Source organism: Culicoides brevitarsis, chromosome 1 (genome assembly GCF_036172545.1).
Source record: "Culicoides brevitarsis isolate CSIRO-B50_1 chromosome 1, AGI_CSIRO_Cbre_v1, whole genome shotgun sequence".
Classification (NCBI taxonomy): Eukaryota; Metazoa; Arthropoda; class Insecta; order Diptera; family Ceratopogonidae; genus Culicoides; species Culicoides brevitarsis.
In genome coordinates, this window is record NC_087085.1 from 44,434,866 (window position 1) to 44,449,406 (window position 14,541).

Consider the following 14,541-nt stretch of genomic DNA (forward strand, 5'->3'; position numbering starts at 1 on the left):
AAAACGAGAATTTTTCAAGAAAACAAAAAAAAAGTTTGAATAAAAAGACGATATTTATTAATTTTTCATCAGATATCAATCAGATTGCAACAAAAATCTTAACTTTTGTGACTTGTGTCCCTTAAATCATCATTTTTTGAGGTATTTCAACGGAAAATCTATAAAAAGCTCATTTTTTTTCTTAAAACTAAACGTTCGAAACAATTTTCGCGCACAAAAGAAGACAATTCTGTATCACTGTTCATGGGAGAAAATGGACTAGATTGAATTTAGGAATGTCGAAACACATCTACAGGAGGCCCGATAATCAACACGAACCGAATTCCTCCATCCAACTTTCGTATCTGCCGACGTCGTTCGATTTGCGGGTCTTGTTCATGGCTTCGTCAAAGTCCTGCGATGTCACCGGAAGATCAACTTCTTCGCGTTTGATGAGTTTTATCTCGGCAGGGGACTTTCCGACAATTCGACGACGCATCGACATCATTGAAGCATCACTAAAAATGAAAATTTTTCAAGTTTTTTTTTTAATTTTCATTTTTTTTTTTTTTAATTTTTTTTTTAAATTTTAAATTTTTAATTTTTTTTTAAAATGATTTTTTTTTTAATTTTTTTTTAAATTTTAATTTTTTCTTAAATTTTTATTAAATTAAATTTTTTTAAAATTTTAAATTTTTTTTAAATTTTTTTTTTTTTTAATTTTATTTATTTTTTTTTTTTTTTTAATTTTTATTAAATTTTAATTTTTTTTTTAAATTTTAGGTAAATTTTTGAAAAATTCGCAACTCACCGACAAACATTTGTGATATCAGATCCCGTGAAACCTTTAAGCTTCTCAGCGACAACCGTCAAATCCAATTCCGGATCGATATTTACTCCTTTGAGACACAATTTCAACAGTGCAGCGCGCGTTTCATCATCCGGCAATCCAATAAAAACTCGTTTCTCGAAGCGACGACGAAACGCTTCGTCAATGTCCCATGGATGGTTTGTTGCTGCGAGGACCATGATGATTTTTTCGTCACTAAAAATGAAAATTTTAATTTTTTTCTTATGAAATTCAAAAAATCAACTTACTGCATGCCACTCAAGCCATCCATTTGAATCAAAAGTTCAGCCTTGAAACGACGAGATGCTTCGTGCTCCGAATCAGAGCCCCGCGACGAACATAAAGAGTCGATCTCGTCGATGAAAATTGTGCTCGGAGCATAAAAACGAGCCATTTCGAAGAGAAGCCGCACGAGTTTTTCACTCTCGCCGCGATATTTTGAAGTTAATGTGCTCGATGACACGTTGAAGAATGTTGTTCCGCATTCCGTTGCTACAGCTTTTGCGAGCATCGTTTTGCCGGTGCCTGAAAAAAAAGTGAAAATTGTAATTTTTATGGTAAAATTTTTGAAATTGTGAGACGAATTGGAATTTTAATAGTTTAATTTGGAAAATTAATTTTTTTTAATTTTCATTTTTATATAAAAAAAAATTTTTTAGAGTAGAATTATTAACAAATTTTCAAAATTAAAATTTTTATAATTTTTTTTTAAATTTATCAATTAAAATCAAATTTAAAAATTATTTTTCAAATTTTTCAATTTTTAATTTAGCAATTTAACAATTTAATTTAAGATTAAATTTAATTTATTTAAAAAAAATCTAAAAATTTCTAAGAAAATTAAATTTTTCACAAAAATTTATATTTTAAAAATTTATTTATTACAATCATCAAAAATAATATCTCGAAATAAAATTATAAAAAAATTCATAAATAATAAGAAAAAACAAAAATTTTTCAATTTCATGAAAATCTAAACTTTTTATAAATTTAAAAATATTTTTAAAAATTTTTTATTTTTTTTTTTTTAATTTTATTTTTATTCAATTTTCATTTAAAAAAAATAAATTTTTGAAGAAATATTCATGAAAAATTTTTTATTTAATTTTTTTAATTCAAAAATATTTTTCAATTTTTTTTTATGAATTTTCAATAATAAAAAAATTTTCAAAAAAAAAAAAAAAATCAGAAATAATTTTGATTAAAAAAAAAATAAAAAAATTTTACAAATTCTTGAAAATTCTGATCATTTGGAAATTTGAAAATATTTAAAAAAATTTTTTTTTTAATTTTTTTTAATTATAATTTTTTTTATTAATTTTTTTTTAATTTTTCTTTAATTTATCCACGAATATTTTAGAAAAATCAACTCACCCGGAGGTCCAACCATCAAAACGCCTTTCCATGGGCGACGAATGCCCTTAAAGAAATCCGGCATAATAACGGGAAGCACAACAGCTTCTTGCAAAATGGCTTTTGCTTCATTCAGTCCCGCTACATCGTGCCAATAAACGTTCGGATGTCGTTGCAAAATATCCTTCTCCAACGTATCGACCAAATGCGTCTCATATCCCGCCGAATTAAAAACTTTCGGATGTCCCTTTCGCGGCGATCGTCTCATTGGCGGCGTATTATCCTCAATCGAAGTCGCTTCCTGATCGTCTGACGCTCCCGCTTCTTCCGAACTCGATTTTTTCCTGCTTGACTTTTTCGCCGTCGCGAGTTTCCGTTGCCTCAAACGATCGCTCGACCGACTTTTCCGCATCGAGGACTTGATTGTGCTGCGAAGCAAGCGTTTGTCTGCCGCCGTGCTCGAATAGCCCGAATGATGCGTGTACGAGCTGCTAATTGAGGGCAAAGTTGGCTGCAATTCGGGGTCGCGACGACGCAACGACGAGATCCAGCGCGAATCTGAGGCAGTGGGAGGTGAATTTGTTGCGTTTTGCGGCGGAACAACGGAAATCGGCTGACTACGGGGATTCGGAGGAACTTCTTGAATGACAGAAAAAGAGAGAAAGTGTTACGTTTGAAGGTTGAATGTGTTCTTGTCGACCTAAATACACGTAAATTGTATCGTGTTAATCCAATTAAACGCCTCGTGAAGTCATGAAACGACGAGAAATGACAAACTTGTTAAAATTTCATCAAGAAAACATGAAATCACGGAGCGTTAAATGTTTATTGCCCATTCTGACATTTCAATTGAAAGAAAAAAAATTATGAAAAAAATAATTATAAAAAAAATTTTTAAAAAATAAAATTTAAAAAAAAGGAAAAAAACTTTTAGAGAAAATTTTTCAAATTTTTTTCAATTTAAAAAAAAAATAAAAAAAAAAATTAATGAAAAAAAATCTTCATAATTTCTTAAATTTACCTTTAAATTCACTTAAAATTGTAAAATTAATTTTAAAAAAAAAAAATTAAAAAAAAATTAAAAAAAAATTAAAAAATAAAAAAAAATTTTAAAAAATTAAAAAAAAAAATAAAAAAAATTAAAAAAAAAAATAAAAAAAATTAAAAAAAAAATTGTTTGAAAAAAATTTAATTTAATTTAATTTTTAATTATTTTTTTTTCTAAATTTTTTTTTAGGTTCAACATGAAAAAATTTTCGCACGTCAAATTCAATAAAAAACTTCCAAACAATTTACCTTGTGTTGGTATCTTTGCCTTTTGCGGTGCAACACTTCTCATTCCTCCTAAGGCAACATTTGTCTGTGTCTGCGGAATACTTTGCGAGCTGGATGCTTTTTTGACGTTGTGCGCCGGGCATCGCGTCGTTATTTTCGTGAAGGCAATTGGTGCCAAATTATCCAAGATGAGCGAATCCATCATGCGAGCCATTTGCGAGAAGCCCGATGTACTTGGCGTTGGACTGAAACGAAAAAAAAAATAATAATTGGGAAAATCCATCAGATTCGGACAACAAAGAGACTGTCGAAGTATTTGTTTTTTTTTTCTTCACACACGCAAAAGAATGTCGTGACTCGTGACATACGACGAGCAACATGTCGTTCGTTCATTTTTCGTTCAGGGTCTTTGTGAGGAAATAATTCTTTCCATTTTACTTGATTTCTCGCCGAGATAGCATCAACAAGCGACATACGCGTGGAATAAAAAGTCTCATTATGACACGTTTTTTGTGAGAAATTGAATTATTTGAGCGCTTTTGTTTCAAATTTCTTGAAAAAAGGAAAAAAATTAATTTTTAAAAATTTAATTTTTAATTTTGAAGAAAAAAATTTAGGAAAAAAAAGATTTTTTAAAAAATTAACTAATTAAATATTGAACTCCTAAAGGCATTCTTTGTTTTAATTTTTAAAATTTTCAAACAAAAATTTAAAAAAAATTTCAAAATAAATTTTTAAAAAAATTATTTTTTTTAAATTTTATTAGTGTATAAAAAAATTAAAATTTTTAATTAAAATTTAAGAAAAACCAAAAATACAGAATATTTTGTTTTTCGTTCAAAATTTCAAGAAAATTATAAAAAAATATTTTTTAAATTTTATTTTTTTTTTTTAATTTTCCCAAAAAATAAAATATTAATTTTTTTATCGAAATGTAACAAAAAAAAAATAAATTGAGACGTCTTGTTGTGACAAATGTTTGTTCTATTATTCAACTTAAGTTTTCTTAATGTAACATACACGTTTATTATAATGTAATTCTTAATTTTATTCATAACCTTAGATTTCTTTTACACGAAATTTTTTTCATAACCGAAAATTTGATTAATGATATCATCAACCTTCGACTTTACAAAAAAAAATTTTTGACATCAACTTTTTTTCAAAGAAATTTTTTTAAAAATGCAATTTTTCTAAAAAAAAAAATTAAAAAACTGACTTGACCTACTTGAGAAAAACACGCAATGGACTGCAATTTAATGAAAATTGACGGTTTTTGGTCAAAGAACTTTATTGTCAACTAATTTTTTTGTAACCAAAGATTTCTTATCTTTCTACAAAAAAAAGCTTCAACATGCACAAAAAAAGTAAAGAAACTTTTTTGCAGTCACTCAATATTTCACGAAGCAAAAAGTTCTTTAAAAGTAAAAAAAAATGAAAGGAAAATGACCACGAGTGACGTGTTTTCTTCACTGTTTACACACAGATCGACTTGATTATTAAAGTAAATTGCCCCGTTTTTTTTAGGTCAACGTTAAAGTAGAACAACGACTTGAATTGACTTGAAAAAATAAAATGACAAGAAGTTCATTCAAAAAATAAGGAAAATTTATTGAAAATTCGTCGATGATAAATTACTTTAAAAAAAGGATGTTTTTTGCATCAATTCCAATGTCAAGCCACTCCTTTTTAAATTTTATTAATTTTTATGCACAGATGGAGGAGAAACATCATAAATTAAATGAATTTTTTTATTATTGCGAGTTGTCAAGGTTGCGTGTTCAGTTCCGTTACATTCACATGTTGATTCGAGGAAAAAAGGGTTTGTTATCCTTGAACAATGACCATGTGATAAAATTAATTTTCATTTAAATTTGATTGAAAATTATGATTTTTGTGAAAATTTTTAATTTTCAATGTCATGAATTACAACAAAAAAAAAAGAATGTGAACAAAAAAAGTAAAAAATATTTTAAAGTGATACAAAAAAAAAATTCTGATTTTCGAAAAAATATCAACAAATAGAAGGTAAGTGATTTTTTTATTGTTTAATAATTTTTTTTGTATTTTGAAAAAAATATTTCTTTGTATTTTTATTTATTTTTATAAAAAAAATATTGAATTTAATTTTATTATTTTATTTTATTTATTATAATTTTGTTTATTTTTAATTTTTTTTATTAAAAAATAAAAATAAAAAAATTAATAAAGTAAAAAAAAAAAAATATTTTTTTTTGTAAAACCATTTAATTTTTCCCTTGATATTTTACTTTTTTTAACTTAAATTTTTTTCAATGAAAACTTTTCTTCACGACGAGACACTTACTGTTGCCAATATCAAACAAAACCTTGTTATAGGTCACATTTAAATAAAACTTCCTTCTTCACCATTTTCTTATAAATATTTATTCCTTTTAAAGAAAACATTTATCTACTCATCATCGTCACTTACGTTTAAGCCATTAATTCTACCGAAAGTAGTTCATTCCGATAACAAAAAACTATTTATAAATTATTTCTAAACAATTTCTTCATGCCTCACGTTAATAGAATAATTTTCCGGAAGTAAATAAAGACAATTTACTTTCCCGTACGAACGAACTCACACGTCTATAATTTCTAAACAAATGGACATGCGACGGAAATAATTTCCCTACTTTCAGTTCAATAACCCGCGCGCATGATGACGATCGTATCTCCTTTCGACTAAATGGAAAATTAAAGGTTTGATTTGCATGCAAAGCATAGAAATTATGAAAAAAAATCTCTGTGACGGTCATTGTCTCTTTAGTTCAGATTTTTGTATTTTTAGTCAATGTTTAGCTTAAAAGTTGCCAACAAAATAATATCGATTCGTTTTTTTCGTAAAATAATAAAATATTTTGTCCAGACAAAAGTATTTATTTTAAAAAAGCCGAGTGTTTGTGTCTGCTATAAAACCTTAAACATGACATGACAACCCTCATAGTGTGTGTTATTATTAATAAATGTATGAGAAAAATGCATACAGGACACTTTTTTGTCGAGTGAAAAACAATACTCGCAACATTTATAATCCACTTGACAGTCACAAAGCTGTCTGAAGCACTTGTCGAAATGGTTTTTGTGTAAACTTGAGGATTTTAAGATGATCGAGAAGGGATTTGGATGAAAAATTATTGAGAAAAAATGTTGAAATGAGATGATTTTGAGAGAAATTTAAGATTAATTAATTTTCACTCATTTCATTAATTTTTGATTTTTTCAATAATTTTTTTTAAAGCGCCATCTAACGTCTAATTTTTTTCAAATTTTTATTATTATTTTATTTTTTATTATTTTTAAAATTTTTCCTTCATTTATTTCTTTTAATTTTACATTTTTTGATCATTTTTGAAATATATTTCTATCTTGTATTTTTTTTTTTTTTGAGATAAAAAAAAATAATTCAAAGGATGAAAAATTTAAAAAAATAAATGATAAAAAAATTTTTGAAAAATTAATGAAAATTCCAAAATAATTTAAAAAAACATCACAAATTTTGAAAATATTTTAAAAATTTATCATTTCAATTTTTTCAATTAATTTCTTAAAAAATTTATTTAAAAAAAAATATATTTTTTGAAAAAAAAAATTTTAAGCGTCAGATGGCGCTTTAAATTAAAATTTGTTTAAAAATCAAAAATGTATTTAAAGCATTTTTGAGAAAAAAAATCTTCAACCGTGAAAATTATTGAAAAAATGACTAAAAATTGAATAAAAAACTTGAAAAAAATCATTTCTTGAAATAAAATTTCGTATTCATAACAAAATTCGATCAAAACTGAACAAAATCTTTTCTCAATTATCACAAAATTACACATAAGCTCGTACATATGTTGATGTCTTTGTTATTTGTTACTCGCTTGATTGACATATTAATTAATAAATAATGCACGAAACACTTTTTTTCACTTTCGATTACGATGACAACTTTTCACAACGTCGCTTCGGGCATTCTCTCGGGACTCGGGGGGCATGACAATAATTCAATTTAAACCAAATTTGATTTTCATGTAAATTTTTCTCGTCTCATTTTCAGGGGGAAGTAACTTCATTAAAACTCACCATTGATGCAAATTCCACAGCGAATGGTATGGATTGACGGGCATCGAAACCTCATACTCTATCGTGGAAACGTCGTTTCGCTCCAGAGACGGATGCGAACTTGAATTTCCATTGCGTAACATGCGATACAGATGAGGATTTTCATGCCCTCGTGGCAGTGTGCTGTTGTTCGGTTGATGCATATCCGAATTATTATTCATTTATTTTTATTTTTTTTTATTACAGAAGCACTTTTTTGATTAATTTGCAGTCTTATTAACATTTATTGCATAGAAAAATATTTCTGTCGATAAATTCCTGAATAAAAAAAAAACTAATTATAATTTCATCCTTTTTTTCAGACAAAAATGGAAATTTTTTCATTAATATTCCAACCACTTCTGGGCAGCTCGACGTTCAAATACCGACTAAAAGCTGAAAAAACGAGCATGGTCATTACTACTCGCTTACTAATGAATAATGCCGAAAAATTTTGTACGAAACACACACAACGCCGTCGAAGAAAGGTGATTGAGGGCACACAAACAATATCAAAGTATAACTTTGAACTCTTGGAAGTCAATACTGTAACATGCGGTCAGTCGACGTCGCGTTTGTTTGTTTCTATTTAATGATTTTTTCTACGTTTGTTCATGCTTTATTACAACTTTTACGGGGAGAGAGTCGTAAATTTCTATGAAAAAAAAGTTTTGCATGGAAAATTGTTTCACAAAGGATTCTTTTGTCGTTCGCGTAACTATTAAACAACTGTTCTAATTGCCCTCTGGAGGTTCATTAACTTTAAAATCCAACAGTTTATGGGTCTCTTTTAGTAACGAGTGTGTGATATGAGAATAAAAGTTGATACAAAGGTAGAGAAATGTGTGAAAATTGCACTTGATAAATTTTATTAATTTTTTTTTTAATTTTTATTTAAAAAGAAAAAATATATTTTAATTAAAAAATAAAAAAAAATTAAAATTTTAATTTTAATTTAAAATTAATTTAAATAAAAAATTTTTTTAAAAAATTAAAAAAAAATTTTTTTAAATTAATTTGAAATCAAAAAATAAAATTCCTTAAAAAATTGAAAATTTATTTTTTTAAAATTAATTTGAAATCAAAAAAAAAATTCCTTAAAACCTTAAAAAAAGGAAATTTTTATTTTTTTTTAAGGATTTAAAATTTTTAAGAAATTTTTCCTTGAAAAATTAGAAATTTTGAAATTTTTAAATTAATTTAAAATTTCAAAAAAATTTCATTTTCAGAAAATTAAAAAATTTAATTTTTAAAATTAATTAAATTTTTAATGCAAAAAAAAATTTTTATTAAAAATTGAAAAAAATTTATTTTTTAAAAATTAATTTGAAAAAAAAATTTCCTTAAAAAATTTAAAATTTTGATTTTTTTAAAATTAATTTAAAAGCAAAAATTTTTTCCTTAAAAAATTAATTAATTAATGTTATTTTTTTTTATTTTTTAAAAAAAAATTTTAAAAATTTAAAATTTAATTTTTTTTAAATTACAAAATTTTATATTTGAGTAAAAATTATTTAAATAGAATAGAATAAAAAATAGAATAAATTTTTATTTTAATAAATATTTCATAAAAATAAATTTTATAAATTAAAAAAAAATTTAAAATAATTCGAAAATTTTTATATATTAAAAAAAATCAACTTCAGCGTAAATTAAATAAATTTTTAACAAAATTTCACATAAAACTCTTCAAAAAAGTGCAATTTTCACACACATTTCACCCCCTATTGTTACCGCAACACTCTTCTTCTTCTCTCGCATACACATTATTTTGTGTCCAACACTAAACATTATTCGGTTTGGTAAATATTTTCGTTCTAACATTTGTCATACCAACTATTATCAAAGTAAAAGCCCGGCTTGTAAATTATTCATTGAATGACCAAACAATCCAATCACTCATAAAATTGAGTTTTTGTGATTTTTTCAGCTTTTGAATCAAATTTGAACGAAAAAATTCATTTTTTGAGTAAAATGCACCCCAAAAAATTACAATAATCGATTTTATTTCACTTTTTTCATCTCTTTTTATTATTAAAGAGTTCTTAAAATTTATGGTTTCTTTTGAGTGAAAGCACTAATTTAATTGAAAGAAGCCTGAATGCGGAATTTATTCATGAAACTACTTTTTTTTAATAAAAAAATATTTCTCATTGTTCACTTTTCTTTTATTGCCACTTCATACTGTGTGTAAGAGTTTCCTCTTATGTTAAAAATTCTCTTAAAATTTTTTGTCTGTCTCGGAAATATTAATTTTTTCGCACCGTTCTCGATGATGTAAAAACAAGAACTGTGGAGGGAAATTTTTCTTACTAATACGAGAACGGGAAAAATTTTTTCTCTCTTTTGAGACGAAATCGGACAACGATGATGAATGTCTTTTTTTTTGTTTTACTTCCAAGAAATTTCTCAAGGGAAGAAAAATTTATTATTTATTTTTTTTTCGATTTTTGGCAGATTTTTCTCTTTTAAGATACAAAAAAAAATGTAAAAGATGAAAATTGATGGAAGTTTCCTCCATAATCCCTACAAATTATTCCATTGTCCGTATTGATTGTACACAAAAAAGGATATCAACAGAGAATTTTGAGAGAGTCTCTCTCTCATTTTCCATTCACCAATACAACGAAATTTCCGCCATATGACAAGCAGCAGCAGTAAGAGCAACATATGCGCATTAGAAAGCAATAGCGGGTTATTAAACTTTTCCAAAACAATCCTTCCAATGGGTTTTGTTGGCAATCAGTCTCTGTGCAGTTTTCGAATGTAACAAATAAGCGATACGGCTGGCGGTAATGTATAAATAACACAATGAAGAAAATTCTCATGAATTTTTCAAGTTAAAGCACGTATTTGAATTTTATGTCATGTTTTTTTTTAGATGTACTTCCGTGGAAACATCGGGAATGGCAGGAGGATATGTTATCTGAATTATTTATGTGATGTGCTGTTAGAAAGTTAGAAACAAAAGGAATTGCACCTTCTTGATGCATTTTTTGTGATTTACATGGAAATCTTCGTTGAAATTGAAAAGAGATGTTGATGGATTTGAACAGGGTTAAATTTTTATTTTTTTGCTTTTACTTGAAAAATAGGTCAAAAGTTCATTTGAGAAAATAATTTTATAATTTTTTGAAGAAAATTGATCGAAAATTTATATTTTTCAAAAAAAAAATATTTTGTCGAAAAAAATCTAAAAATTTTATAAAATAAAATAAAATTTTATTAAAATTTTAAATTTTAGTGACTCGGATAAAAAAAATTTTTTAAATAAATAAATTGTCATAAAAAAATAATTTTAAAAAATATATCCAAAAGATGGCGCTGTTCAGTAAATTTTCAATTTTAAATAAAAACGTAAAAAAATTAATTTAAAAAAAATTTAAAATTCATTCTAAATAATTTTATTTTTTAATACAAAATAAATAAATAAATAAATAAAAAATAAATAAAAAATGATAAAAAAAATAAAAAAAAAGTTATTAAAATAAATTAAAATTTTTAACTTTGAGCTTTTAAATTTTTTAAGCAAAACATTTTAAAAAAATATTATAAAATTTTCAAAAATAAATTTGCATAAAAAATTAATTTTCAAAAAAATATACACAAGAGGGCGCTGTTAAGGGGTTTAAACTTGAAATTTAAAAAAAATAATTTTAATTTTTTTTTTTAATAAAATTGAACCTCTTTATTTTCTTAATTTTTAAGTTTATGAAAGTTTTTGAACTTGACTTTTCTTTTCCTCCAAAAGGTCAATATTTCATACCATGACGAAACTTAATTTCTCTAACAATAAAAAAAAATCTATTTCTTATCAATCCATTAACTCACAATTTTTTAAGAAGTTCATTAACCCCACACACTTTTCGACCAACAAATACCGAATCGCGAGTTCCTTCAACTTCCTTCATTGATCGAAATCCATTGTTAATCATTAAAAAGTAATTTATTGCACATCAACGTGGTTAATCGCAAATGTTCATTAAAGTAATTGACTTCACTGACACACTTTCTCGTCCCTACAAACTCAAGTCTTCAACTCATCAGGAAATGGCGACGAGGAGATGTTTTTTTTTATGAGTGGCATTGAAGTGCATTGTGTGAAAAAAAAACAATATTTGTGTCGGAAAGAAGAAAAATTTCACACAAATGTTCTAACAATGTCTCAAAGGCATGTTTCTCTCTTTCTTTGTCTAATGAGTAGAACGATGAGGTAACAAAAAACATGGAAATGTGCATTCATTTGCGAAATTAAAGCAAACAACAGATGAAAAAAAGTTTTTTGTGGCTTTTTAAGGGCTTTTATGAAGATTTTCTATTGTTTGTTTAATTTTTAAAAAAATCTTTAAACTATTTTTTTTGTGAAATTTTGATAAAATTAGCTGAATCCTCATTTTTCAAGTAAAATAAAAAAAAGTTAAACTTGAAATCGACACGTAATCTACTAAATAAATCCTCTGAAGCCACAATAATTCACTGTCTGAATGGCGTGCGAGACATTTGATAAAATTAAACTGACGTTAATTCCTTGGACAATGAAAAACTGCACGTTCACTTATAAAGTTTCATATTTTGTTCCATTTTTTGTCTTTTTTAACATAAAAAGCCACATATGACATTTATCTTAAATAAATTGATGTTCATATTTTTACTTTTTATGTTTTTTTTTATCATAAAATTTATTTTTATTTTAGAAAAAAAAAATTGAGAAAATTTGAAAAATTCAAAAAAACGAAGAAATTTTTTTTAATTAAAAAATTGAGAAATTTATTGAAAATTTATTATCAAAATCAAAAATTAAAAAAAAAGTTTAAATTAATTTAATTTTTTTAATTTTTAATTATTTTTTTAAAAAAAATTTTAAAAAAAAATTAAAAAAAAAATAATTTCGTAAAATAATTTTTTTTTTTAAAAATATTTTTTTAAATAATTAATTTTAAATAAAAATTTTATTTTAAATAAATTAATTTAAAATTTTTAATTTTTAAAAAAAAGCATTTTATTTTTTTTATTTTAAAATTTTTGCAAAAAATAAAAATTTTTATTTAAAATAAAAAAATTAATTAAAAATATTAATTCTCTAAAATTAAAAATATTTAAAAAAAAAAATTTTTTTAATATTTTTTAATTTTTTTTAATTTTTAAAAATTTAAATTAAATTTTTAATTATTTTTCATTTTAAATTTATTTTTTTCAAAAAAAATTAAAAAAAAATAAAAAAAAAAAAGTCAAAAATTTTTTTTAAAAAAATTTTAAATATTTTTTTATTTTTTAGCGCATTTTAAAAAGAATTTTTATTTTTCTAATTTTTTTTATAAAATTTATTTTTAATTTTTTATTTTTAAAAAATTTTTGAAAAAATAAATTTAAAAAAAAAATTTTTCTTTAAAAGTTTTTTTCAATTTTTTGCAATTTTTTTAAAATTTTTTTTAAATTTTTTTAAAAATTGGTAAATTTTAAAATAAATAAATAATTTTAAATTGAAAAATTAAAATTAAATTACTTTAAATTAAAATTTATTTATTTTCATATTTTTTCTCAGAAAGAATTTAAAAAAACTCTAAATTTAACAGAAAATACGCTAAAATCAACATCCAATCATTCAAACGCATTTTTTTCCCCAAAATTTCCTTGATATATGTTAATCTCCTCTCTTCATATTTCATCACAAACAAAAAACCAAACAAGAAACTAAATCAAAGAAGGAATCAACTTGGCAACTATCCAACATTATGTATCTTTTTTGAAGAAATCCTCATCGTTAGCTACTGTTTATGTTTGCATTGAGGTTCAACCCCAAAAAACCTTCTAACATGACATAACACGACATAACTAATTAGAGGTCAACTCATGGGATGTGAACCAATAAATTGCGAAAATTCGAATTTTTTAATTCATTTAAAAGCAATAAAAAAAATCCTTTTCGTTACGTAATTAGAGGATCGTCCCAAGTTACGTGTCCTGAATACCAAATGAACCTCATCAAAAATTCATGTCGATATTTTTTTTTCTGTGTGTGAGCAAAGTTGCGAAGTAAATTAAATTAAAAATGTTGCAAAAATAAATTTCTCTCTTTCCGAAATTTCGTGGGAGCCGGTTTTAATCAAATTATCAAAAAAATTATTATTGGACTCTCGAATTGATGGAAGCTACTTACTTGTCCAATAACGGCAGAAAGCTGGTTCGCTGATCCAACGTTCGGATTGTCGTGTTTCCGCGCACAACGACTTTTTCACGTGTGACTCGGCGATATGTGTCGTCACGTTTCATGATTTTTAATTAAAATTTAGCCTTTTTTGTTTAAAAAAATATTTTTTTTTGCACTACAGAAAAATATTTTCTCTCTAATTAGCTTTGATAAGTTGCTTTCTACAGATTATTTTTTATGAAAATTCACTTTTAGGAAAAAAGCACGCGAAATCACATAAGTTTTGTTGAATTTTACGATTTTTTTTGGAACTTTAGCTCTCGGGCATTGTTTTGAAACTGCCGTCACTCAATTTGGGAACTACAGAAAAAGATGCAATAATTCCGCAATGACAGCACGTATCTACCCTTGAAATTAATCAAAGCTTTGTGTGTGAGAGTAAAAGAGACACAACAGATGGGAAGCTGTGACAGAACGAGATCATGCGCAATTTCGGGATTTTTTTGCGTTTCTTTGCGATTTCTTATCACTCGATTTTTTTCCGTTGTTACTCGCCCAAAAGTTGCAACGAAACTGAAATTTGCAATTTTTTATGCAACGAAAAATGTTGCCTGACGAACTCGTGGTCATTATGATACTGAAAGTGAATAAAAATAACGTATGAAGGTTTTGTTTGGCACAATTTTTTTTTTTCATACGAGTTTGTGGGGAAATGGAAGGAGTGTAACGAATTGTATGGCTCACGTGAATTTACGTGGAGTGGTTTATTTATTACATTTACACGGAAGAATGTATGGGAAAAGTCGAAGGTAGAAAGGAAATTATTATGGAA

At 25.1% G+C, this 14,541-nt stretch overlaps 1 protein-coding gene across 1 annotated transcript; it reads right to left on the minus strand.

Moving 5' to 3' along the window:
* Positions 1–71: 71 nt before the first annotated feature.
* On the minus strand, positions 72–13,831 carry LOC134837917 (katanin p60 ATPase-containing subunit A-like 1). The gene is made up of 6 exons (XM_063853311.1): positions 13,719–13,831; positions 3,479–3,702; positions 2,204–2,821; positions 1,078–1,354; positions 791–1,024; positions 72–497 (listed from the first exon to the last, which is right to left on the minus strand). Exons 1-6 carry the CDS (start codon positions 13,829–13,831, stop codon positions 308–310), a joined length of 1,656 nt encoding a protein of 551 aa, XP_063709381.1. The 3' UTR covers positions 72–307.
* Positions 13,832–14,541: the final 710 nt, after the last annotated feature.